At 36.5% G+C, this 25,636-nt stretch overlaps 1 protein-coding gene across 2 annotated transcripts in view; it reads right to left on the bottom strand.

Annotated features, from left to right (window-relative positions):
* DIAPH2 (diaphanous related formin 2) overlaps positions 1 to 25,636 on the bottom strand; it is a 1,004,420-nt gene that overhangs the window by 922,847 nt on the left and 55,937 nt on the right. The window contains exons 2-3 of one of the 2 annotated variants that reach the window (XM_047076289.1): positions 22,649 to 22,681; positions 19,627 to 19,803 (exon numbers count right to left, since the gene is read on the bottom strand). In XM_047076289.1, the coding sequence (XP_046932245.1) occupies positions 19,627 to 19,803; positions 22,649 to 22,681 (210 nt within the window). The remainder of the gene's footprint in view (positions 1 to 19,626; positions 19,804 to 22,648; positions 22,682 to 25,636) is intronic. The other variant, XM_047076288.1, reaches the window with a different exon arrangement.

The raw sequence follows: 25,636 nt of genomic DNA, 5'->3' as shown, positions 1-25,636 counted from the left end.
CAAATAGTGTAGAATATGATATCTTGAAATGAAATAGGAAGTGGGCATGAAAACATTGTACCTCACAGATATTTCTGGTTATCTCAAGACAAAATATTTAAAAACTGCTGAAATTTAGCATGATTTAGGCATTTTTCATTCACAAAAATACTAGTAATCCCTCGAAAGTTTAACAATTAGTAAGAAAGTAACTGCTTTTCAAATAAACTTCATTAAAAACACACTGGCAGACCCAACTTCGCTGTCAGTCTCCTTCACCCTTTAATGACTCACCTCTTTCCCCTTCTTCCTGGCATCAGAAGCAATGTCTAACAGCAGACATGAGTAGACAAACATGGGGGTGAGGGTCTCCACATTAAGGATGTGGAAGGAAAAATGCAGAGTCCATGTCCCTTATGACATCAGTTGAAGCCCATTTCTTAAAGCCCATTTGACCCATGTATTTAAAAATATAAAAATGCAACACTCCAATTAGTTGCAAGAACAACTGACTATCATGAAGGAAGATGGAAATTTACTAGCCATGGTTCAGCAGAAAACATTTGCTTGATTCCTGGATTGGACTGAGAAAAGTTAATACTATGATTAATAAGTGTTGCTAATGATGTTCTTGTTCCACTTGGACCTACATATTTCTGTCAGATTTATGTTTCAACTATAATAGACATTAAACCAAATATCCAAATGAAATGAACTTGAAACTAAACCTTCTAATTATTATGGTTTTAAACAAGACATAAAAAATAATGACACACTGACATTGTACTCACTAAAAAGTTAATCATAACAGCAAAGGCTTTTTGTGCCATTAATAAATAAATTCATTTTAAATCATTTTAAAATCTTATTCATTTCAGGGTGCCTGGGTGGCTCAGTTGCTTAAGCATCCGACTCTTGATATCAGCTCAGGTCATGATCACACGGTTCATCAGATCAAGCCCTGCACTGGGCTCCATGCTGAGTGTGGAGCCTGCTTGGGATTCTTTTCACCCTCTCTTCCCTCTCCCCTGCTCACACTCTCTCTCTCTGTCAAAATAAATAAATAACCTTAAAAAATCTTGTTCATTTCATGTTTTTCTCATTCTTTATTCTGTCTGTATTTTATATGTCTGTTACACACACACACAAACACACACACACACACACGTATACAGACACGTATGTATGTATAAAATTTTTAAATAAAATAGATTAAGGTTACTTGCTCAAACATACATTTTTTTTTATAACAGGATAGTAAGTCAAAACATTTAGAGACACTACACTAGTGCAGAGGTTGACAAACTTTTTCTATAAAGGACTAGACAGTAAGTATTTTAGGTTTTGTGGGTCACAGGGTCTCTGTCACAACTGTTCAACTCTGCAGTTGTGACACAAAAGGAGCCATCAATGATATATAAACTAATGGTTATGGCAGCATTCGAAAATACTTTATGTACACTGAATTTCACATAATTTTCATGTACCCTGAAACAGTCTTTTGGGGTTTTTTTCAACCATTTAAAAATATGAAAACTATTCTTAACTTTTGAGCCATACAAAATAAAATCCTAGAGGCAGAGATAGTGTATTTGTCATCTTTGTGTTCCCATGGACCTAACAAAGTATCTGGCATTCAGTGAAGGGTTGTCAAATAAACTTCTCCATTTATGAAAAGACAGAAATCTGTCTTAGCTTTTTCTTTTTCACAATTACACCTTATGACCTGCTATATCACCCTTATCAGAACATAAGCTTCTTGATGATAATAGTTGCCCTTCATTTCTTCTCTGCTCTTTTTCCTCAGAGCTTAGAACAGTACCTGGCATATAGAAGGCATTGCACCTTGATAAACTAAATTGTTCAAACTTTGAGAATGCTTTAATGCCAAAAATGAAAGACTGAAAATTCATAAGTGACACTGGGCTTCATAGTATATTCATGTCTTCCCTGTATCCTGAGTCCCTGCACTGGCTTAAATGCTCCCAGTAGCCTATTTCCATCTGTCCTACTACCATGGAAATCATTTTCTTTTTTTTTTACTTTCCTCTCTCCCTGACTAAACTCTGAACTCTATGGAGGCAATGGAGGGACTGCATTCATCTTTGTATCTCTAGCATGCAGCAACATGGCACACTGCACATATAAAAAAAAAAATGGTTATGGTGGGGCACCTAGGTGGCTCAGTCAGTTGTGTCTGACTTTGGCTCAGGTCATAATCCCACGGTTTGTGGGTTCAAGCCCTGTGTTGGGCACTGTGCTGACAGCTCAGAGCCTGGAGCCTGCTTTGGATTTTGTTTCCTTCTCTCTCTCTGCCCTCCCCCACTCACGCTCTGTCATTCTCTCTCTCTCTCCTCTAAAAATTGAATTAAAAAAAATTAAAAAAAATTTTAAAGAGATTACAGGCAACTTTCCATCATCAGTAAGAAGTAATCCATCCCAAACTAGTTTTACCTACCAACCAATATACTTCTGTGTTGCCTTCTATTTCCACTGAGTATATGTGCAAGGAAAACATGTTAATTTTATATTTAGCTTAAATTAAACATTATTAAAGATAGATGCTACAAAATGCCATTTTTTTACATTTTTATGTGCTTAAATTTAACTTCCAACTCAGCCACTTACTAGCTTAGGCAAGTTACAGAACTAATCTGTTTAGACTCTCACTAAGCTTCAATTTCTTTTTGTGAAAATGGAGTAAAACTATGTTGCCTGCTTTGTGACATTTTCATAAGGATCAACTGAAATAATACATGTAAACTGTTTAGTTACATGCCTGGCCAGTAAGTGCACAGTAAATGAAAGCTATGATAAATCACAAAACAACTTCTTCAGTGTAAACTGGTTATGGTCAAACTAAAGGTAATATAAAAAATATATAATGTTCACTGTACAAGTAGACTTCTCTCAAAGAGATACAATCCTTAAAAATATGTATTGATCTTTTGGTTACTTTTAATCAAATCGTATTTATCTGTTTTTCTGAAATTCCCAAGGAAAGAAAAATTCCCATTGGGGAAAATGTGGCTCTCTGTTGTACCTCTCTTTAAATCACACTTATGAGTCCACAAGTAAATTAAAAAAAAAAAACATAATGCATTTAAACAGGATAGTGGTAATTTTCTCATCAAACATTAGAATATTCAAACCACAAAATGGAAATGTTGTAGTAAGTTTTACAACATTGTAAACATGGTACAGAAAGTGAAGAGTTTAGAAACTACCAAGAATCATTTTTGCCTAGGGCTACAGTTACAAAAAAGGCAGGTGCATGTCTGAAAAAGAGCAAGAAAATGGGGAGAGTAGCATAGAAAGATGTCAAAGAGGGTGGGGATCAGATCATATGGGGCCTTAAAGACTATTATAAGTGTAATGGCTTTTGTACACTGAGTGAAATGGGGAGCCATGGTAGAGATTTGATAAGCCAAATAACATGATACTGTTCAGGTTTTAAATGGATACTGTTTCTGTGTTGAGAATATACTGTAGAGGGTGATGGTGAAGCACAGAGACCAATTAAGAGTTGTAGTTCTAGTAGTCCTACCACTCTGATGGCAGCCCAGGTGAGATTTCAACTAGTGTGGGACCAGTGAAGGTGGTAAGAAATGGTCAGCTATTGCAAGTACCTTACACTGAAGGTAGAGTTAATGTGTTACATAATGAATTGAATGTGAGAAAAATATTCAAAAACAATTCCAAAGATTTTTGCCTGAGTAACTGGACAGATGGATATACCATCAACTGAGAAGGGGAAGACACTGGAAGGAGAGCAGTTTTGGAGGGGAATATCAGCAGTTCAGCTTTAAATATATTAGTTTTGAGATGTCTATTGACCATCCAAGGTGAGATGTTGATTTTGAAGTTTTATATATGAGTCTAGAGTTCAGATATGAGAACTAAACTATAGGTAAATTTAAGAATTGTGAGCACACAAATGGGATTTAAAAGCACAGTACTGGTTGTAATTACCAAAGAAGGTAGAAAAGAGAGGGGAAAAGAGGGGAAGAGAAAAAAAAGTGTAGAAAGAGAGGGGAAGATGTCCAAGGACTGATCCCCGGGCTTCTCCTCCATTTAAAGGTTGAGAACATGAAAAGGAATCAGCAAAGAAGATCGAAAAGAAGTAGCTAAAGAAGCAGGAGGAAAACTAAATGTTGGGGGTGAAGGAGGGAGAAGCATTTCAAAGTAGAGAGAATGATCAACTGTATCAAATGTTACTAATAAATCAATTAAGATGAGACCTTAGAACTGATCATGGGATTGATCAGCATGAAGATCTTTGGTGACACTGATAAGAGTAGTTTTCATGGAATGGTGGAATGGAAGCCCAGCTGTGAGTGAGTTCAGGAGAGAAATTAGAAGTAGTAAATATAACCCAAATTACAGGGAGGTGTTTTGCTTCAAAAGAGAGTAAAAACTGAACAGTAGCTGGAAAGGGAGATAAGGTCAAGATAAGGTTTGGTAAATGAGACAGCATGTTTGCAATAGTACCGGGAATGTTACAAGAGAGGAGAAAATTACTGGAGGGGTGTCAGGTTGGCTCAGTTGGTTAAGCGTCTGACTGGATTTCAGTTCAGGTCATGATCTCATGGTTCGTGAGCTTGAGCCCCACATCAGGCACCACACTGAAAGTGTGAAGCCTTCTCGGAATTCTTTCTCCCTCTCCCAGTTGCATGTGCTCTCTCTCTCTCTAAATAAATAAACATTTAAAAAAAAAAAAGGGAACAGTGTCCTTGACTAGGTCAAAAGGAATGTAACCTTCTACATGAAGAGAAGAATAATGACCTGAAAAGTTGATCTATGGTGACAGGTAGTAAGAAACTATGTGAGTGCAGACACTTAAAGTTAGGTAGATGTAGTAGTGCTAGGAATCTGTGGAAGATCTCTTCTGATTGCTTCAATTTACTGAGTAAATTAAACAGCAAGGTCATCAGTAGAGAATAAAGATGGGAATACTTCTGAAGATTGAACAGCAAGTAAAAGTGTAAAATGGAAATCTAGCAGCACAGTTGAGGGAATGGGGTAGAGACATATAAAATGACTCTCTGAAAACATAAAGGCTTATTTGGAGCTTTAGAAAAGGAATTGGTTTTGGAATCATTAATAGGAATTAATAGGGATTACTACTGGATTAGAATGGTCAAAACCTGAAGGACAGGAAGAGGACCAGTTTAGGAAACTGTTTTCATAGCTCACAAGAAACAATTACAGAGGGATATTGTCTAAACTAGGGCAACAACAGCTGAAGAATAACAGAGGAAATATGTTAAGAGTGACTGCAAAAGCAGAACAATGGGATTTGGCAAGCAATTAGAAGTGACTGAGAAAACAAACACAATTAAAGATGGCTATAAATGTTGAGCTTAAGTGAACTGGAGTATGGCAATGCCACGGGAAAACTTGAAGAACTATTTCAATACTGCAAAAATTAGTAACCGATTGGTAAGCAAATTAAAGTAGTAAGTATCATTTGAGTGAAGTATGAGTGAAAAAAAAGAAAGAAGATTTTAAAAGATTAAAAGTTTCAATAGTGTCACGAACGTTTCTGTTGTTGCTGTCCTCATTGTTTGCGTTAATTAAGATAAAACAACCAAGTGCTAAAATGATGGGCAGTCTAGGTAATTGGGAAATATTGGCAAATAAAGAAAGAACAGAGCTTTATTTGTTAACAGAAGAGAATGAAACAAAACATTTATAAAACTATCTATACAGAAAGCTTACATTCCAGGCACTACTATGGTAATATCATCCCCTTTAAACCTAAAAATAAATTTTCGAGAAGTTATATAAACTTTGCAGTGTAGTGCAATAAATGGCAGATCCAAATTCAAACCCAAGTCAGATAACCCCAAAGTCTAAGATTTTAACCACTACACAATTTATGCTCTGTAAAATTATGGACCTGGGAAAGGTAATATAGGTTGTTTACCGTCCAAGGAGAATTTCAGATTTTAAGATCTTGGAGGTAGAAACATTTAAAAGAAAACACAATCCAAGGTGTATTCGTGAGTGTAGTTAGCTAAATATATATACATGCAGATGTCAAAGTTTAGGAAATCAAGGAACTAAGAGCAAAAATGCATTGAAGGAGTTCCCAATACAATAGCTGAAATAACTGAAATGAATAGTAAGGGAAAAGTAAAAAGGATAGCTAAGTGCTATTACTGTCAAGGAAGGTCAGCACATAACAGACTTCACAAGACAAAGGATCATTGAAAGGTGGTTCAAAGATAACACCAGAAGGAGAAGCAGGAAAAAGGGTGTACCACAGAGTTAAGGAAAAATGGCTGAGGGTAGCAATTTGAGGACTTTTATCAGGGGAAAAGCCAGATGCCATTTGTGGCTAGATAAGAGAAGTCAAGAGAAAGGTTTAAAGATAAAGGGAATTTGTTTGCATTCATTCAACAACATTGCACAAGTATTTATTGAAGGCCTGCTAACTCTTAAAAGGACAGGAGCAAAATAGTGAGGTTGGGAAAGAGATATTGACAAGATGTTCTATACTGAGCACAGTTGAAGAGTAGAGTTTTTAAGTGATTCTTAACCTTTCATTGTGGTATAGATAAGGGGACCTGTGAAACTCCTATGAACCCTAACTCCACATCAATAAACATCCACAAAATCTTAACAATATTAAGTGGGATACAATTATAAATGAATGAATGATGAATCAGAATCTCCAGCATTCCTCTGGTCAAGCAAAATAATGTCCTATGTCCCAAATTCTCCCCTCACCATCCTGCTACCATAAACTTCTGAATACTCAAAGTATTATCTTATTATCTAACACAAGAAATAATCTAGACTGCAAGCTATAAAATATAAGTAACATGCTAAAAATGTAGGTTATATGACTGCTCATAGAACAAACTTGGAGGAATTAATACATCTATATCTTCCACTGTTTTTTTTTAACTTCTAATTTAAATTTCAGTTAGTTAACATGTAGTGTAATATTAGTTTAAGGTGTACAATATAATGATTCAACACATCCATACATCACCCAGTGCCCATCACAACAAGCGCAATCCTTAATCCCCATCACCTATTTAACCCATTCCCTATATCAACCTCCCTCTGAAAACCATCAGTTTCTTTTCTATAGTTAAGAGTCTCTTTATTGCCTTGCCACTCTCTTTTTTATTCCCTCCACTTATGTTTTCTTTCCTAAAATTCACATGAGTGAAATCATATGGTATTTGTCCTTACCTGACTTATTTCACTTAGCATAATACTCTCTACTTCCATCCATGTCCTTGCAAATGGCAAGATTTCATTCTTTTATATGGCTGAGTAAGAGTCCATATATATATGTATGTGTATATGTATGTATATATACATACATACAAAACACAAACTTATACATTCATCAATCAATTTACAAAAGGGAAGTTTCCATACCTAGCTGTTGTAGATAATGCTGCAACAAAAATCAGACTCCATATAACCCTTATAATTACTAGTTTTGTATTCTTTGAATAAATAATTAGTAGTGCACTGGCTGGATCATAGAGGATTACTATTTTTTTCTTTTATTTTTTTAATGTGAAAATTATTGTCAAATTGGTTTCCATACAAACCACAGTGCTCATCCCAACAGGAGCCCTCCTCAATACCTATCACCCACTTTCCCTTCCCCCCACACCCCATCAACCCTAAGTTTATTCTCAGTTTTTAAGAGTCCCTTATGATTTGGCTCCCTCGCTCTCCAACCCCTTTTTTTTTTGTTTCCTTCCCCTCCCCCATGGTCTTCTGGTAAGTTTCTCAGGAGCAACTTAAGAGTGAAAACATATGGTATCTGTCTTTCTCTGTATGACTTATTTCATTTAGCATAACACTCTCCAGTTCCACCCATGTTGCTACAAAAGGCCATATTTACTTCCTTCTCATTGCCATGTAGTACTCCATTGTGTATATAAACCACAACTTTCTCCATTCATCCGTTGATGGACCTTTAGGCTCTTTCCATAATTTGGCTATTGGTGAAAGTGCTGCTATAAACATTCGGGTACAAGTGCCCCTATGCATCAGCACTCCTGTATCCCTTGGGTAAATTCCTAGCAGGGCTATTGCTGGGTCATAGGGTAGGTCTATTTTTAATCTTTTGAGGTACCTCCACACTGCTTTCCAGAGCGGCTGCACCAATTTGCATTCCCACCAACAGTGCAAGAGGGTTCCCGTTTCTCCACATCCTCTCCAGCATCTATAGTCTCCTGATTTGTTCATTTTAGCCACTCTGACTTACAGGAGGTAGTATCTGAGTGTGGTTTTGATTTGTATTTCCCTGATGAGGAGCGACGTTGAGCATCTTTTCATGTGCCTGGTGGCCATCTGGATGTCTTCTTTATAGAATTGTCTATTCGTGTCTTCTGCCCATTTCTTCACTGGATCATTTGTTTTTTGGAAGTGGAGTTTGGTGAGTACTTTATAGATTTTGGATACTAGCCCTTTGTCCGATATGTCATTTGCAAATATCTTTTCCCATTCCGTTGGTTGCCTTTTAGTTTTGTTGATTGTCTTCTTTGAAGTGCAGAAGCTTTTTATCTTCATGAGTTCCCAATAGTTCATTTTTGCTTTTAATTCCCTTGCCTTTGGGGATGTGTCAAGTAAGAAATTGCTACGACTGAGGTCAGAGAGGTTTTTTCCTGCTTTCTCCTCTAGGGTTTGGATTGTTTCCTGTCTCACATTCAGGTCTTTTATCCATTTTGAGTTTATTTTTGTGAATGGGGTAAGAAAGTTGTCTAGTTTCATCCTTCTGAATGTTGTTGTCCAGCTCTCCCAGCACCATTTGTTAAAGAGACCGTCTTTTTTTCCATTGGCTATTCTTTCCTGCTTTGTCAGAGATTAGTTGGCCATACGTTTGTGGGTCTAGTTCTGGGGTCTCTATTCTATTCCATTGGTCTATGTGTCTGTTTTCGTGCCAATACCATGCTGTCTTCATGATTATAGCTTTGGAGTAGAGGCTAAAGTCTGGGATTGTGATGCCTCCTGCTTTGGTCTTCTTCAAAATTACTTTGGCTATTCGGGGCCTTTTATGGTTCCATACAAATTTTAGGAGTACTTGTTCTAGCCTCAAGAAGAATGCTGGTGCAATTTTGACTGGGATTGCATTGAATGTGTAGATAGCTTTGGGCAGTATTGACATTTTAACAATATTTATTCTTCCAATCCATGAGCATGGAATGTTTTTCCATTTCTTTATATCTTCTTCAATTTCCTTCATAAGCTTTCTATAGTTTTCAGCATACAGATCTTTTACATCTTTGGTTGGGTTTATTCCTAGGTATTTTATGCTTCTTGGTGCAATTGTGAATGGGATCAGTGTCTTTATTTGTCTTTCTGTTGCTTCATTATTAGTACATAAGAATGCAACTGATTTCTTTACATTGATTTTGTATCCTGGGACTTTGCTGAATTCATGTATCAGTTCAAGTAGACTTTCCGTAGAGTCTATCGGATTTTCCATGTATAATGTCATGTCATCTGCAAAAAGTGAAAGCTTGACTTCATCTTTGCCCATTTTGATTCCTTGGATTTCCTTTTGTTGTCTGATTGCTGATGCTAGAACTTCCAACACTATGTTAAACAACAGCAGTGAGAGTGGACATCCCTGTCGTGTTCCTGATCTCAGGGGGAAAGCTCTCAGTTTTTCCCCATTGAGGATCATATTAGCTGTGGGCTTTGATGATGTTTCAGTATGTTGCTTCCATCCTGCCTTTTTCGAGGGTTTTTATATAAGAAAGGATGCTGAATTTTGTTAAATTCTTTTTCTGCATCGATTGACAGGATCATATGCTTCTTATCTTTTCTTTTATTAATGTGATGTATCACATTGAATGATTTGCGAATGTTGAACCACCCCTGAAGCCCAGGAATAAATCGCACTTGATCATGGTGAATAATTCTTTTTATATGCTGTTGAATTAGATTGGCTAGTATCTTATTGAGAATTTTTGCATCCATATTCATCAGGGATATTGGCCTGTAGTTCTCTTTTCTTGTAGGGTCTATCTCTGGTTTGGGAATCAAAGTAATGCTGGCTTCATAGAATGAGTCTGGAAGTTTTCCTTCCCTTCCCATTTTTTTGGAAAAGCTTGAGAAGGATAGGTATTATCTCTGCTTTAAATGTCTGGTAGAATTCCCCAGGGAAGCCCTCTGGTCCTGGATTCTTATTTGTTGGGAGATTTTTGAAAACTGATTCAATTTCTTTGCTGCTTATGGGTCTGTTCAAGTTTACTATTTCTTCCTGTTTGAGTTTTGGAACTGTATGGGTGCTTAGTAATTTGTCCATTTCTTCCAGGTTGTCCATTTTGTTGGCATATAGTTTTTCATAGTATTCCTTGAGAATTGCTTGTATTTCCAAGGGATTGGTTGTAATAATTCCATTTTTATTCATGATTTTATCTGAGTCCTCTCCCTTTTATTTTTGAGAAGCCTGGCTAGAGGTATATCAATTTAGTATATTTTTTCAAAAAACCAACTATGGTTTCATTGATCTGCTCTACAGGTTTTTTAGATTCTCTATTGTTTATTTCTGCTCTGCTCTTTATTATTTCTCTTCTGCTACTGGGTTTGGGGTGTCTTTGCTGTTCTGCTTCTATTTCCTTTAGGTGTCCTGTTAGATTTTATATTTGGGATTTTTCTTTTTTCTTGAGATAGGCCTGGATTGCAATGTATTTTCCTCTCAGGACTGCATTTGCTGCATCCCAAAGCATTTGGATTGTTGTATTTTCATTTTCATTGGTTTCCGTATATATTTTTTTAAATTTCTTCTCTAATTGCCTGGTTAACCCATTCATTCTTTAGTAGGGTGTTCTTTAACCTCCATGTTTTTGGACCATTTCCAGACTTTTTCCTGTGGTTGATTTCAAGCTTCATAGCATTGTGGTCTGAAAGTACGCATGGTATGATCTCAATTCTTTTGTATTTATTGAGGGCTGTTTTGTGACCCAGTATGTGATCTATTTTGGAGAATGTTCCATGTGCACTCGAGAAGAAAGTATATTCTGTCGCTTTGGGATGCAGAGTTCTAAATATATCTGTCAAGTCCATCTGATCCAATGTATCATTCAGGGCCCTTGTTTCTTTATTGATCCTGTGTCTAGATGATCTATCCATTGTTGTAAGTGGAGTATTAAAGTCCCCTGCAATGACCACATTCTAATCAATAAGGTTGCTTAGGTTTCTGATTGTTTTATATATTTGGGGTCTTTCAGATTCAGTGCATAGACATTTATAGTTGTTAGCTCTACCTGATGGAGAGACCCTGTAATTATTATGTAATGCCCTTCTTAATCTCTTGTTACCGCCTTTAATTTAAAGTCTAGTTTGTCTGATATAAGTATGGCTACTCCAGCTGTCTTTGACTTCCAGTATCATGATAGATAGTTCTCCATCCCCTCACTTTCAATCTGAAGGTGTCCTCAGGTCTAAAATGAGTTTCTTGTAGACAGAAAATAGATGGGTCTTCTTTCATTATCCATTCCGATACCCTATGTCTTTTGTTTGGAGCATTCAGTCCATTTACATTCAGTGTTATTATTGAATGATATGTGTTTAGAGTCATTGTGATGTGTATAGGTTTCATGCTTGCAGTGATGTCTCTGGTACTTTGTAGTCCTTGCAACATTTCACTCACAGAATCCTCCTTAGGATCTCTTGTAGGGCTGGTGTAGTGGTGATGAGTTCCTTCAGTTTTTGTTTGGGAAAACATTTATCTCTACTTCTATTCTGAATGACAGGCTTGCTGGATAAAGGACTCTAGGCTGCATATTTTTTTGTTCATCACATTAAAGATTTCCTGCCATTCCTTTCTGGCCTGCCAAGTTTCAGTAGATTGTTCTGCCACTAGTCTTATCAGTCTCCTTTTATATGTTAGAGCATGTTTATCCCTAACTACTTTCAGAATTCTCTCTTTATCCTTGTATTTTGCCAGTTTCACTATGATATGTCATGTAGAAATCGATTCAAGTTACGTCTCAAGGGAGTCCTCTGTGCCTCTTGGATTGCAATGCCTCTTTCCTTCCCCAGATCAGGAAAGTTTTCAGCTATGATTTGTTCAAGTACACCTTCAGCCCCTTTCTCTCTCTCTTCTTCTTCTGGAATTCCTATGATATGGATATTGTTCTGTTTGATCGCATCACTTAGTCTCTAATTCTCCCCTCATACTCCTGGATTTTTTTAATCTTTTTCTCAGCTTCCTTTTTTTCCATAATTTTATCTTCTAATTCACCTATTCTCTCCTCTGCCTCTTCAATCTGAGCTGTGGTCGCCTCCATTTTATTTTGCCCCTCATTTATAGCTTTTTTAGCTCCTCATGACTATTTCTTAGTCTCTTGATCTCTGTAGCAATAGATTCTCTGCTGTCCTCTATACTTTTTTCAAGCCCAGTGATTAATTTTATGACTACTATTCTAAATTCTTGTTCTGTTTTATTGCTTAAATCATTTTTGATCAATTAGTTAGGTGTCTCTGCTTCCTGGAGTTTCTTTTGAGGAGAATTCTTCCGAACTCTCCTTTTGGGTAGTCTCTGTGGTGGCTCCAAACTTCAGGGCACTTTCTATGTGCTGTCTGGAGTAACTTGTGTTTGTGGGCAGGGCCACAGTCAGACCCTCTGTCTGCCCACAGCCCACTGCTGGCACCACAATCAGACTGGTGTGTACCTCTCCCAGGGGCAGGACTCACTGTGGAGTGGTGTGGCCCCTGTCTGGGCTACTTGCACACTGCCACACTTGTGGTGCTGCTTCTATGGGATATGGCCAAGGGCAAATTAGCCTGGGTGGATATGCAAGGTTCACAGGGGCGGGAGGGGCAGGCTTATCTAGCTTTGCTGTCAGTGGTCCCCTGCAGGAGGGGCCCTGCAGCACCAGCACATAGGCGGACCCATTGGAGGGATGGATCCACAGAAGCACAGTGTTGGGCGTTTGTGCGGTGCATGCAAGTTCGGTGACCGGAACTGGTTTCCTTTGGAATTTTGGCCAGGAGATGGGAGAGGGAGATGGCGCTTGCCAGCGCCTTTGTTCCCCCACAGAGCTCTGTCCTTCCAGGGCTCAACAACTCTCCCTCCGGCATCCTCTCGCCCTCCCTGTTCTCCAGGAGTAGAGCTGTTGAGTTTTAACATTCCAGATGTTAAGTCCCTCTGGCTGTCAGAACTCACGGAGTCTGGCCCCTCCGCTTTTGCAAGCCAGACTTCAGGGGCTCTGCCTTGTCCGGCGGGCTGCCCCTCCACCTCCCAGCTCCTTCCCGCCAGTCCCTGTAGCATGCACTGCCTCTCTGCCCTTCCTACCCTCTTCCGTGATCCTCTTGTCTACGCTTGGCTCTGGAGAGTCCGTTGTGCTAGTCTTCTGGCGCTTTTCTGGGTTATTTAGGCAGATGTGGGTGGAATCTAAGCGATCAGCAGGACGAGGTGAGTCCAGAGTCCTCCTATGTCACCATCTTCCTAATCACTTGAGTACTTCTATTTTTAACTTTCTGAGGGACCTTCATACTTTTCCACAATGACTGCATCATTTTGCTTTCCCACCAAAAGTATAGAGGGGTTTCATATTCTCTACATCCTCTCCAATTGCTGTTTCTTCTGCTGTTAATTTTAGCCATCTAACAGGTATAAGGTGATATTTCAATGTAGTTTTGATTTGCAAATCCCTGATGATCAGTGATGTTGAGCATCTTTTCATGTGTCTTTTGGCCATGTGGATATCTTCATGGAAAATTATTCATTTCTTCTATCCATTTTTTTAAATTGGATTATTAGTCTTTTGGGTGATGAGTTTTCTAAATTCTTCATATACTGTGGATAGTAACCCTTTATCAGTTAACTCATTTATAAATATCTTCTCCAATTCCATAGGCTGCCTTTTAGTTTTCTTGATTGTTTCCTTTGCTGTGCAGCTTTTTCATGTAGTCCCAAAAGTTTATTTTTGTTTTTGTTTCCCTTGCCTCAGGAGATATATCTAGAAAGAATTTGCTGTGGCTGATGACAAAGTTACTGCCTATGTTCTCTTCTATGATTTTTATGGTTTTGGGTCTTATACTTAGGTCTTTAATCTACTTTTAATTTATTTTTGTGTATGGTGTAAGAAAGAGTTCCAGTTTGGGGCGCCTGGGTGGCTCAGTTGGTTAAGTGTCCAACATCGGCTCAGGTCATAATCTCACAGTTCGTGAGTTCAAGCCCCACATCAGGCTCTGTGCTAATAGCTCAGAGCCTGGACCCTGCTTCAGATTCTGCGTCTCCCTCTCTCTCTGCCCCTCCCATGCTCATGCTCTGTGTCTCTCTGTCTCAAAAATAAACAAATATTAAGAAAAATTTTTTTAGTAATTAAAAAAAAAAGAAAGAAAGAGTTCCAGTTTCTTTCTTTTGCATGTTGCTGTCCAATTTTCCAAATACCATTTGTTGATGAAATGGTCTTTTTCCCACTGGATATTCTTTCCTGCTTTGTCAAGATTAATTGACCATATAGTTGTGGGTTCATTTCTGGGTTTTCTATTCTTTTCTTTGATCTATGTGTCTCTTTTTGTGTCAGTACTCTGTTGGAATTACTACAGCTTTGAAATATAATGTGAAGTCCAGGATTTTGATGCCATCAGCTTTCCTTTTCTTTGTCAAGGTTGCCTTGACTATTCTGGGTCTTTTGTGGTTCCATATTCTTCCTTACCAGTTTGGATATACTCTACGTACAACTGCTAGTTTTCTGATTTCTGTGCCTAGGACTTTCAGTACTATGTTGAATAAAAGTGGTGAGAATGGACATCCCTGTCATGACTGTAGAGGAAAACATTAATTTTATTCCCATTTAGGATTATATCACCTGTGGGTTTTTTATAGATGGGCTTTATTATGCTCAGGTATTTTCCCTCTAAACCTACTTTGTTAAGTGTTTTTATCATGAATGGATGTTGTACTTTGTCAAATGCTTTTTCTGCATCTCTTGGAAGGATCATATGTTTCTTATACATTCTTTTATTAATGTGGTGTATCACTTTAATTGATTTGCAAATATTGAGCCACCCTTGCAGCCCAGGAAATAAATGCCACTTGAGAAATGTTTCTTTTAATGTACTGTTGGATTTGGTTTGCTAATATTTTATTGAGAATTACTGCATCCGTGTTCATAAGGGATATTGGCACTGCAGTTTCTCTCTCTCTCTCTCTCTTTTTTTTTTTTTTTTTTTTTTTTTTTTGTGTGTGTGTGTGTGTGTGTGTGTGTGGTGTCTTTATCCAGTTTTGGAATCAGGGTAATGCTCACCTCACAGAACGAATTTAGAAGTTTTCCTTCCCTTTCTATTTTTATCTTCTTTTGTCTTGCTTTAAAATTTTTTTTCTTTATATTTTGCCAATTTAAATACAATATGTCTTGGTGCTGGTCTGCTTTTGTTTGAGAAGAACAGGTATTGGGGCGCCTGGGTGGCGCAGTCGGTTAAGCGTCCAACTTCAGCCAGGTCACGATCTCGCGGTCCGGGAGTTCGAGCCCCGCGTCAGGCTCTGGGCTGATGGCTCAGAGCCTGGAGCCTGTTTCTGATTCTGTGTCTCCCTCTCTCTCTGCCCCTCCCCTGTTCATGCTCTGTCTCTCTCTGTCCCAAAAATAAATAAACGTTGAGAAGAACAGGTATTAACTCTTCTTAAATGTCTGGTAGAATTTGCCCATGAAGTCATCTGGTCCTGGACTGCTGTGCCCTGGGAGATTTTTGATTCCTGATTCAATTTCTTTGCTGGTTATTGGTCTGTTTAAGTTTTCTATTTCTTCTTATTTTAGTTTTGGTAGTTTATATGTTTGTAGGAACTGATCCATTTTTCCAGATTGTCCAATTTGAGGGCAAATAGTTTCTCATAACATTCTCTTATAATTGCATTTCTGTGGTGTTAGCTGTTATTTCTCCTATCCCCTTTGTGATTTTATTATTTGGGTCATTTATCTTTAATCTTTGATATGTTTGGCTAGAGGTTTATCAATTTTATTAATTTTGTTCAAAGAACTACGTCCTGGATTCATTGATCTGTTCTATTGTTTTTTTTTAACTTTCTATATCATTAATTTCTGCTCTGAAGTTTATCATTTCCTTAATTCTGCTGGCTTTAGGCTTCTTTTGTTGTTCTTTCTAGATCCTTTAGTGTAAGGTTAGGTTGTCTGAATTTTTTCTTGCTTTTTGAGGTAGGCCTGTATTGCTATATACATCCCTCATATGACCACATTTGCTGCATCTCAAGGCTTTGGACTGTTCTTATTTTCATTTGTTTCCATGCATTATTTTCATTTGTTTCCATGTATTTTTTTATTACTTATTTGATTTCCTGATTGACCCATTCATTCTTTAGTAGCATGTTGTTTAACCCCCATGTATTTGTTGTCTTTCCCTATTTTTTTCTTGTTGGTGACTTCTAGTTTCATAGCATTGTGGTCAGAAAAGGTGCATGGTATGACTTCAAAATTTTGTATTTGCTGAGCCGTGTTTTGTTACCAAACATGAAATCTGTTCCAAAGAATGTTCCATGTGCACTTGAAAAGAATGTTTTCTGCTATTTAAGAATGGAATATTCTGAATATATGTGTTAAGTCCATCTAGTCCAGTGTGTCATTCAAAGTCATTGTTTCCTTATTGATTTTCTTTAGATGATCTTTGCACTGATGTACGTGGGGTGTTAAAGTCCCCTATGATTTTTGTGTTATTATCAATGAGTTCCTTTATATTTGTTATTATTTTATAGATTTGGATGTTCCCATGTTGGTTTCATAAATACTTAAATTGTGATATCTTCTTTTTGGATTGTACCCTTTATTATTATATAGTGCCTTTCAATATCTTTTGCTATACTTTTTGTTTAAAAGTCTATCTTGTACAATATAAGTATTGCTACTCTTTCTTTGGAAATTGATTTGGATGATTGATGTTTTTACATCCCCTCACTTTCAATCTACATTTGTCTGTATGTCTAAAATGAGTGTCTTGTAGGCAGCATATAGATGGACTTGTGCGTTTTTTTAATCCATTCTATCATTCTATGTCTTTTGATTGGAGCATTCAATCCATCTACATTCAAATTATTATTGATATATATTTATTGTCATTTTTATTACCTCTTTTGTGATAGTTTCTGGAGATTTTTTCTGATCTTTTCTTGTCTTTCTCACATTCATGGTTTGCAGATTTTCTTTAGTGATATATTAGGATTTTTTCTCTTTATTCATTGCATGTTTATTAATGGTTTTTGATAAATGGTTACCATTCAGTTTGTATATAAGTTCTTCTGCAAATAGCACTCTATATTAAGTTGATGTTCATTCAAATTTGAACCTATTCTTTCCTCCTTTTCTCCCCACAATTTAGGTATATGTCACTATATTTTCCTTTCTGTGTGTATGAGTTCCTGAACTGATTTTTACAAAAAATATTCATTTTTATTGCTTTACTATTTCTTGCCTTTATTCTGTCACTTTTGGTCTCTCCTTTGCACTCAAAGAGTCCCCTTTAATATTTCTTGCAGGGCTGGTTTAGTGGTCACAAACACCATTAGTTTTTGTCTGGAAAACTCTTTACCTTGCCTTCTATTCTGAACATTAGCCTTGCTTGACAGAATATTCTTGGCTGCAGATTTTTCCCATTCAGCAAGTTGAATATAGTATGCCACTCCCTTCTGGCTTACCAAGTTTCTGTTGGGAAATCAGCCACTAGCCTTAAGGGTCTTCCCTTGTAAGTTAAGGACTTCTTTTGTCTTGCTGCTTTTAAGATCTTTTCTTTATGACTATATTTTACCAATTTAAATACACTATGTCTTGGTGTTGGCCTGCTTTTGTTGATTTTCATGGGAGTTCTCTGTGCCTCCTGGAACTGGATGTCTATTTCCATCCCAGATTAGGGAAGTTTTCAGCTATTATTTCTTCAAATAAATCTTCTGCCCCCTTAATCTCTCTCTTCTTGAAAATCTATAATATAAAAGTTATTCCATTTGATGGTTATTGAGTTCCCTAAGTCTATTCTTATTTTGCATAATTGTGTCCTTTGCTCAGCTTCATTACTTTCCATTACTTTGTCTTCTAGGTCATTAATTAGTTCCTCTACTTCTTCCATCCTGCTGTTCATTGCATCAGATATTTCTAATCTTGTTTATTGCACTCTTCATTTGTGATTCTTTTTTAATTCTTTTATCTCTGTAGTTAGGCTGTCACTAACATCTTCTTTTCTCAGTCCCAGTGAGTATCCTTATGAAGGTTGCTTTTAATACTCTATCAGGCATGTTACTTATATCTGTTTTGCTTAGATTTCTGGCTGAGGCCTTATCCTATTCTTTCATTTGGGATATATTCCTTGTCTTTGCATTTTGTCTAAGTCTCTTCTTCTGTAGGAGAGAAAAGCCAATTATGTCCCTACTCTTTTGTTCCTAGAGAGGTGTCTCTGTGAACACTGCCTCGCAGGGGCAAGATCAGAGAACAGCAAACAATCTCCCATGTGTGCCCCAGGTGTTTCAATGACATCTGTCCCTAGGTTGTTTGCCTGCCTTCTCTCAAGGCACAGGGCAATGCCCTCAGGGCTCTATCCCAGCCAAACCTGTTGACCTTTAAAACTCCAGGCTTTAAGCCTTGCTGGTTGCAAGAACTCAGGAAATTCAGCCCATCAAATTTTCTAAGTCAATGGATTTGAGGAAATGTTCTCTTTGTGCACTCCCCTGTGTGCGTCTCTCTCTCTCTCTCTCTCTCTCTCTCTCTCTCTCTCATTCTCTCTCTTTCTCCCTTCTACTTGACCATGGCTCCATCCCCTACTCAGCAGCTGTGATCTATCTGTTTGTCCCTTAAACCATATCTTTGCATGCACTTCCTACCTTCCTCCATGTGGCCTCTTTTCTCTCTTTAGTTGTGGAGTTTGTTCTGTCAGTCTTCAGGTCAATTTCTGAGGTATTTAGAATAATTTGGTAGTTATCTAGTTGTGTTCCTGAAATGAGCTGAGCCTAGAGTCCTCCTACTTCCTTTTTCTTCTCCTTCTCCTTCCAGGCATTATTTCCCCTCTACTGTGTATTTCTTTGCTTGTCTGTTTGTTTTACTGTCTTCCTAACTCTATTCCATATAAACAACAAGATACCTTGTGCTGTTTTCCGGAAAGTGAACTTTGGTCTGTTTTTCTTCACCAAAAACAGAAACACAAATTAGTTCATTGAAAAACTGATTCAATGTGCAGGAGACCACAAAATACTAGAGGACACAAATAAGACAGCCCTTGCTTTCCAGAGATCATAGTGGAAGTGATAGTCAGGTAAGGATATTTTAACTCAACTCAAAAAACATACTTCTGAAGGGGCACCTGGGTGGTTCAGTTGGCTAGGCATCTTACTTCAGCTCAGGTCATGATCCTGTGGTCTGTGAGTTTGAGTCCCGTGTCAGGCTCCGTGTTGACAGCTCAGAACCTGGAGCCTGCTTCGGATTCTGTGTCTCCCTCTATCTCTGCCCCTCCCTCCCTCTCTTTCGCTCTCACTCTCAAAAATAAACATTTAAAAAATTTTAAAAAGCATACTTCTGAAAATAGTTCTGTTGTGTCAACAAGTTTCTGGACTCTCCTTTACATGATATAAATACAATCCATACAAACACACATACTTAAAAACCTGTAATACTCTGGGCACACACATTTTAAAATTACAACAAAAGTAAGGTACAAACTTACCATCATTTTTTCAAAAAGATCCAGTACTTCCTTTTCTGACAAATTCAACGATCGTTCATCATACAATGGCTGAGCTGCTGGAAACTCACTCATTGCAACTTGAGAATCAATAGGATGCTGAATAAAAGGTTTTTCTTTTTTGACAGTAGATTTTCTAAAACTTGTAATTCGGTCACGCTACAAAAAGAAAAAAAAAATAAGAAACTCTAAGAAAGAAATCCAGAATCATAAATATGAAGTACTGAAACATCAAAATAGCACTTAGTATAATACTGTCTTTTGACAAACTTATTTTAAGCAAGAATTTCTAGTTAGAGATTGCACAATTTTGAAACCTTTTAATTCAGTCTCAGAAGTCTGAGGTGTGAAAAGTAGTCCTCCAAAGTAAACCTTAGTGCCTCGTCATTTCCACTTTACACTGTAAATAAGTAAATAAAAGTCTTGCATCAAAGTTGTGTAGTTGTTTGAGGGACAATAGTGGCAACTTTTGAATTATGAGAAATAAAGAAAGGAATAAAAAAGAGCCCCAATATTCACTTCTCAGGTGGGAAATTACAGTAATGTTTCTCTCTTCAAAGTGCCAAAAACTATGACAAGTATCTACCGATACCTTGCCAGCATAGTGGTCAAGTATAATGGTTAATAACAAAGACTCTGAAGCCAGACTGCCTGGGTTTGAATCTGTCATTTATTAGCTGAGGAACCCTGTGCAAATTACATGCTCTTTCTCTGTTTTCTCATCTCTAAAATACAGATAACAAGTTAATATATTTTAAATAAATAATGATATTACCTACACTGCACAGGGTTATTATGAGATTCAAATAAGTTCATATGTTTAGTGTACTTAACTATTTTTTATTCTTGTTACTATTATTTCCTTTACTTTTTTTCCCTAAAAATTGAGGATTAACAAGACATTACCTTTTCTATTTAATGGAAAATGTAACATAAATAAAAATGTCTTATTCCTACAAATACTATCATAAAGAACTTGATGTTTTACAGATATTAATTCTGTACCATTGATTCCACGTATAATCTCTAATAATTAGCACAATCTCTAATAATCAGCTTGCTATTTCATGTAAAGTGAGTTAATGACTCCAGGTACATACAAAGAGCCCAATCTGTTTTAAACCACAAAATATCAGACATCAAAAATTAGTAAGGTCCATAAAACTGAATGCAACTCAGTTTTATTCTGGTTTCTGTTAGAAAGCACATGCATACCATCAACTCATGTTAAACAAGCAGATATGTTAGATGTGAGGACAGTGCATCTTCACTGTCATGTTACTGAGTCCTCATAAATTATTTTAAAAACACAAAAAGCATCACAGAAGTTATTACCCCAACTTATGTAAATTTCCACTGACCCCCCCATTAAAAGAACATACTTCTTATTTTGATTCAAAGAACACTTTCTTAAAATTAAATGTACTTTTAAAGAAATATGGCCAGTTTTATGCAACTTATTTAGGATTACAAAAATGATTTTAGAATATGGTTGCTTGTAAAGAGATTATATAAATCATAGTGTTTTAGAATTGGGAAGAAACTTGAAAATCATCTAGACCAACTCTCTCATTTCAGAAAAAAAGTAACTTGATAAATTTATAAGTCCCTGGTCCCTATCCCGGTGTTCACATTAAGATTCATTTCTTCGTCAGGCTCTGGGCTGATGGCTCAGAGCCTGGAGCCTGTTTCCGATTCTGTGTCTCCCTCTCTCTCTGCCCCTCCCCCGTTCATGCTCTGTCTCTCTCTGTCCCAAAAATAAATAAACGTTGAAAAAAAAAATTAAAAAAAAAAAAGATTCATTTCTTTACATCATCTTGAACTAATTCAAATTTTCTTTTAACTATTTAAGGAAAATTAAATTGGTTTAGATATGTATTATATCTTCAAACAACTCAAGAAAAAATATTAAGTAATCCCAAATAAGTTTGAGTACATATCCAACAGCCTAATTTCACTAACAAATATTGTGGACATAAAAGCATTTAAATATGCAATCGAGCATTAAATCAAAATATCTTTGTTCCTGGGGCGCCTGGGTGGCTCAGTCGGTTGGGCGTCCGACTTCGGCTCAGGTCATGATCTCACAGTCCGTGAGTTCGAGCCCCGCATCGGGCTCTGTGCTGCCAGCTCAGAGCCTGGAGCCTGTTTCAGATTCTGTGTCTCCCTCTCTCTGACCCTCCCCCGTTCATGCTCCGTCTCTCTCTGTCTCAAAAATAAACGTAAAAAAAAAAAAAATTAAAAAAAAAAATCTTTGTTCCTGTCTCTTCATTGTCACTTTTGCAGTGCTAGCTTTTTACTGAGTGGCATTATGTACATATATATTTGATTTTCCACTATGCCTTTCATTTCTATCTAGAAAATTGGCTTTTGCTTTCAGCTATATCTTGATAAGAAAATGAATATAAGCCACATACTTTTACCTCCTTAAATCACAAATAATATTGTACATTATTTGTAATTTCACAAAGAAAAAAATGGCACTGCTTAAAATATCATTTTTTTAAAGTTTAGCTATGAAAGAGCATATTTAAATGTTATGCCCATAAATTTTAATAAGTTTTACTATGATAGCCTCAGCTCAAAATATTTGCGGATTTTAAATTTAATAGCACGTATCTAGCTAAAGTAATAAACTTAGCTTTCTATATTAAATTAATTTCCCCTAATATTAATATTAATCTTTTACTTATTCACAATTTACTTGGCTATCAAAAAGGAAAAAAAAATAGCTGTTTTCCAGGTTAGATTTACATAGAGATTTTAAAATTTTGGTTAAGGTATGTTTAAGGATATCAAAATCTTGTTGAATTCTCATAATTCTTTATACTGATTTTTCAAAAAAAGAAAAGTCATTCTATTGACGAATCGTCCATTTTACTATACTTTGTAAATATCTAGACATTTTATATCTTACATACATCAATGCTTTAATGTCCACCCACTTTAGTAAAAAGGCAACATGCATAAGTAACATAACAACATGCTACTAAAACCACCTTACCACATCATCTGCCAAAGTTTTTATTTGAATGTTCTATTAAAATCAAAAGGAAAAAAATACCTGTCAGATAAGAGAAATTCATAGATCAAACAAATAATTGAATGATGCTTATTTACTTATTAACTATAACTAATCGAAAAGAATTAGCAAGTTTAAATATATAACTATATACATTCTTTACAAAAGGAGAAAAAAAATTTTAAGGATTAAAAATGAAGATTTGTAGGGGGGATACCTATGTCTTTTAAAGACTGATTTGACTTAAGATCCCAAAGTCAGATTTGGATCAGATACCATTACCATAGTGCTCAAACATGAGAAAAGATATAGCAAAATCATAACCCCTTTCAAGTTTGTTCAAAGTTTTAGAATTGACAATGTTTTTAAAATAATTTTTTTAAAAAAGGAGAAATGTCACATTTAATAGTAATCAAATAGCTGAGTGTAGAACTCAGTTACTCTGATATTTAAAAGACATCTTTATAAATATTCTAGATAAAATTGAATTCACTGATTCTGTTAATATATACCTATTTCTAAAAAACTCCAACACTTGTTTTTTGCATGGGATTTTCTACTTCTAATGCTGAAAAGCAATGAAAATGGTGTATCGTAATTAATACAGTGGTTAATACAAACTACCAAACAATAAAATGCGCACCACTATTCGGAGAACTAGAGTGCAGCAATACTAAAGTAATAAAGCAATATTACATTAAAGCAAAGTAATATTTAATAACTTAGTAATCTTCCATGATTTAGAAAACAATTCAAGATCTTACAATAACATATGATCAGCATGAAGGGCAGTTATTATTATATCATAAATATGTTGAAATGCTAATTAAAATTATGATTAGGAAGGAAAAAGATTTTTTAATTGTCTATTAGGAATTGAAATTAATCTTTCTGCCACACCCTGTACATTTAGTTCTTATAACAGAAGCTAAATGATATGCATCAACTTTGTTGTGCATGCTCACATTCCTTTTTACTAAGGAATCTGTGGTCATCCCACTAGTAAGGAGAATTCATTATGAGTTCTAACTAAGTGAGAATTATTTGGTCTCAGGATCTCTTGAAATTGTTCTTCAAATACCACCAACCAAATGCTTTTAAGGATCATCTTTCTCTGGATCAACTAGGACAAATACACTATTATATGTACATATATTTTTTTCTACTTTTAATTCATTGATTCCCTCAGGGACACTACACATTTACATTTCTGTATGAGGTCTTCATCACATCCTGCTAACACAAACCTCAATCAATCTTTATTGCCTAGGAGAAAAAAGAAGGGGGAACTGAAGCCATTTTAAGAGAGATCAATCCACAGCAGGACTATCTCTATGTGGCATTTTCTCTTTAATTTTCCTTCTGGGTTAAAGAAAACTTTTATGCCCCATGGCAAGCTTCAGGATTGCCTGTAATATAAAATCGGAGTGAGAAATGTCAAATCAAAAGTGCCTCAACTACCCTGCCACATTCCAGATATGTACCTGTCCACCTGTCTTATTAGTAAGTATATTAGACAATTCTTCAAGCAATTGCTGCTTTTCTTCTTTTTCCATTCTTTGGGGTTATAAACTCAAAATTAAATGCACATCTGTATCTTCAAAGTGAGAATGCAAATTAGGTGAAATATGATTTAATTTAGTCAAATTATCTAACTTAAGGTTTAAATATGTCTAGAATGCTTTAAATATATATCTCAATTGAATGTATGTTGACAGTTTGATCATGGGGTACAGAAACAAGAAAAAAAAAGTATTGCTAGTAATATTTCCACCTTCTCTTATGGGAAGAAATTTGAGTTTTATTTTCTACTCTCACTTTTTTTATTAATTTTTTTTCTATATTTAATCACATAGTATGGCATTAGAGACTATTAAAGTTGGGCAGAATTTAAGATAATCTGGTCAAAACTTTTCATTTTACAAATGATGAAACTGAAGCTTGAAAGAGGCTAAGTGATCTGTCCAAGGACCACAAATCTATCTGGTTACAAGTGCATGCTAACTTTCAGTCAACATACCAACTTTTCAGTTAGTATAATCAAGATCTACAATACTAGGACTGAATTACTGACTTGAAACAATTCATAGTAATCTCAAATTCACAGATACCCCCTTTAACTGTCTTTTCACATCTTTATCCAGGGAGTCAAGCATCTTATCAAAGAGCATTCCCCTGGCACCCAAAGTCCTTCCCCAACACATCTTACATGTAATCCTGCAAGGCCCTACTGATCTGTACTCTCTTCAGACCCCTCTAACCTCATTTCTTGCTACTGTCGCTTTAATTCCCTCAGCTCCAGTCACGCTGACCACCTTACTCTTCTTCAATAATGCAATAAAACACATGCACTGACTCTTCCCGCTGCCTGGAATACCCTTTTCGATTTCCATATTTCCATATCCATTACTCCATAATCCCTCCTTAAAAGGAGTTTTTTGCTCAATGAGACCCAATCTGTCCATCCTACTTAAATGGAAACACCAAGGTTAGAAGATGGCAGTGGGGTAGGAGGACCCTAGGCTCACCTCATCCCAGAAAACAACTAGATAACTATCAAATCACCTAATACCTCAGAAATTGACATAAAAATTGACAGAACAAACTCCACAATTAAAGGTAGAGAAAAGGCCACATCGAAGAAGGTAGGAAGTGCAGAGACACAGTTTGGGAGGGAAACATCTTCCCCACTGCAGTAGGGAGGGAGCTGCAATCACAGAGAAAAGTGAGAGGTAGACTAACATACAGGGAAGCACAAGGGGAAAATAAAATCCCTGTAGAAACTGTCTTGGAAAGTAAGAGGGGCTGAATTTCATGACTTCTGACAAGAAGCAGGGCTTAAACCCTGGAATTGTAAAGGTCCATGGGCTTGGCTGCAATAGAGCCTAGAGGATATTAGGGCTGCTCTTGGAGAGAAGGCAGGCAGGCAAAAAGACCTATGGACAAACAGCATGGCAACAGTGATCTGAA

The sequence above is a fragment of the Lynx rufus genome, unplaced genomic scaffold (genome assembly GCF_022079265.1).
Source record: "Lynx rufus isolate CCGP_SWC_20201006 ecotype Redwood Valley unplaced genomic scaffold, mLynRuf1.p SCAF_14, whole genome shotgun sequence".
NCBI lineage: Eukaryota > Metazoa > Chordata > Mammalia > Carnivora > Felidae > Lynx > Lynx rufus.
Note: the sequence above shows the minus strand (reverse complement) of the source record. Positions and strands in the feature narration are given on the sequence as shown.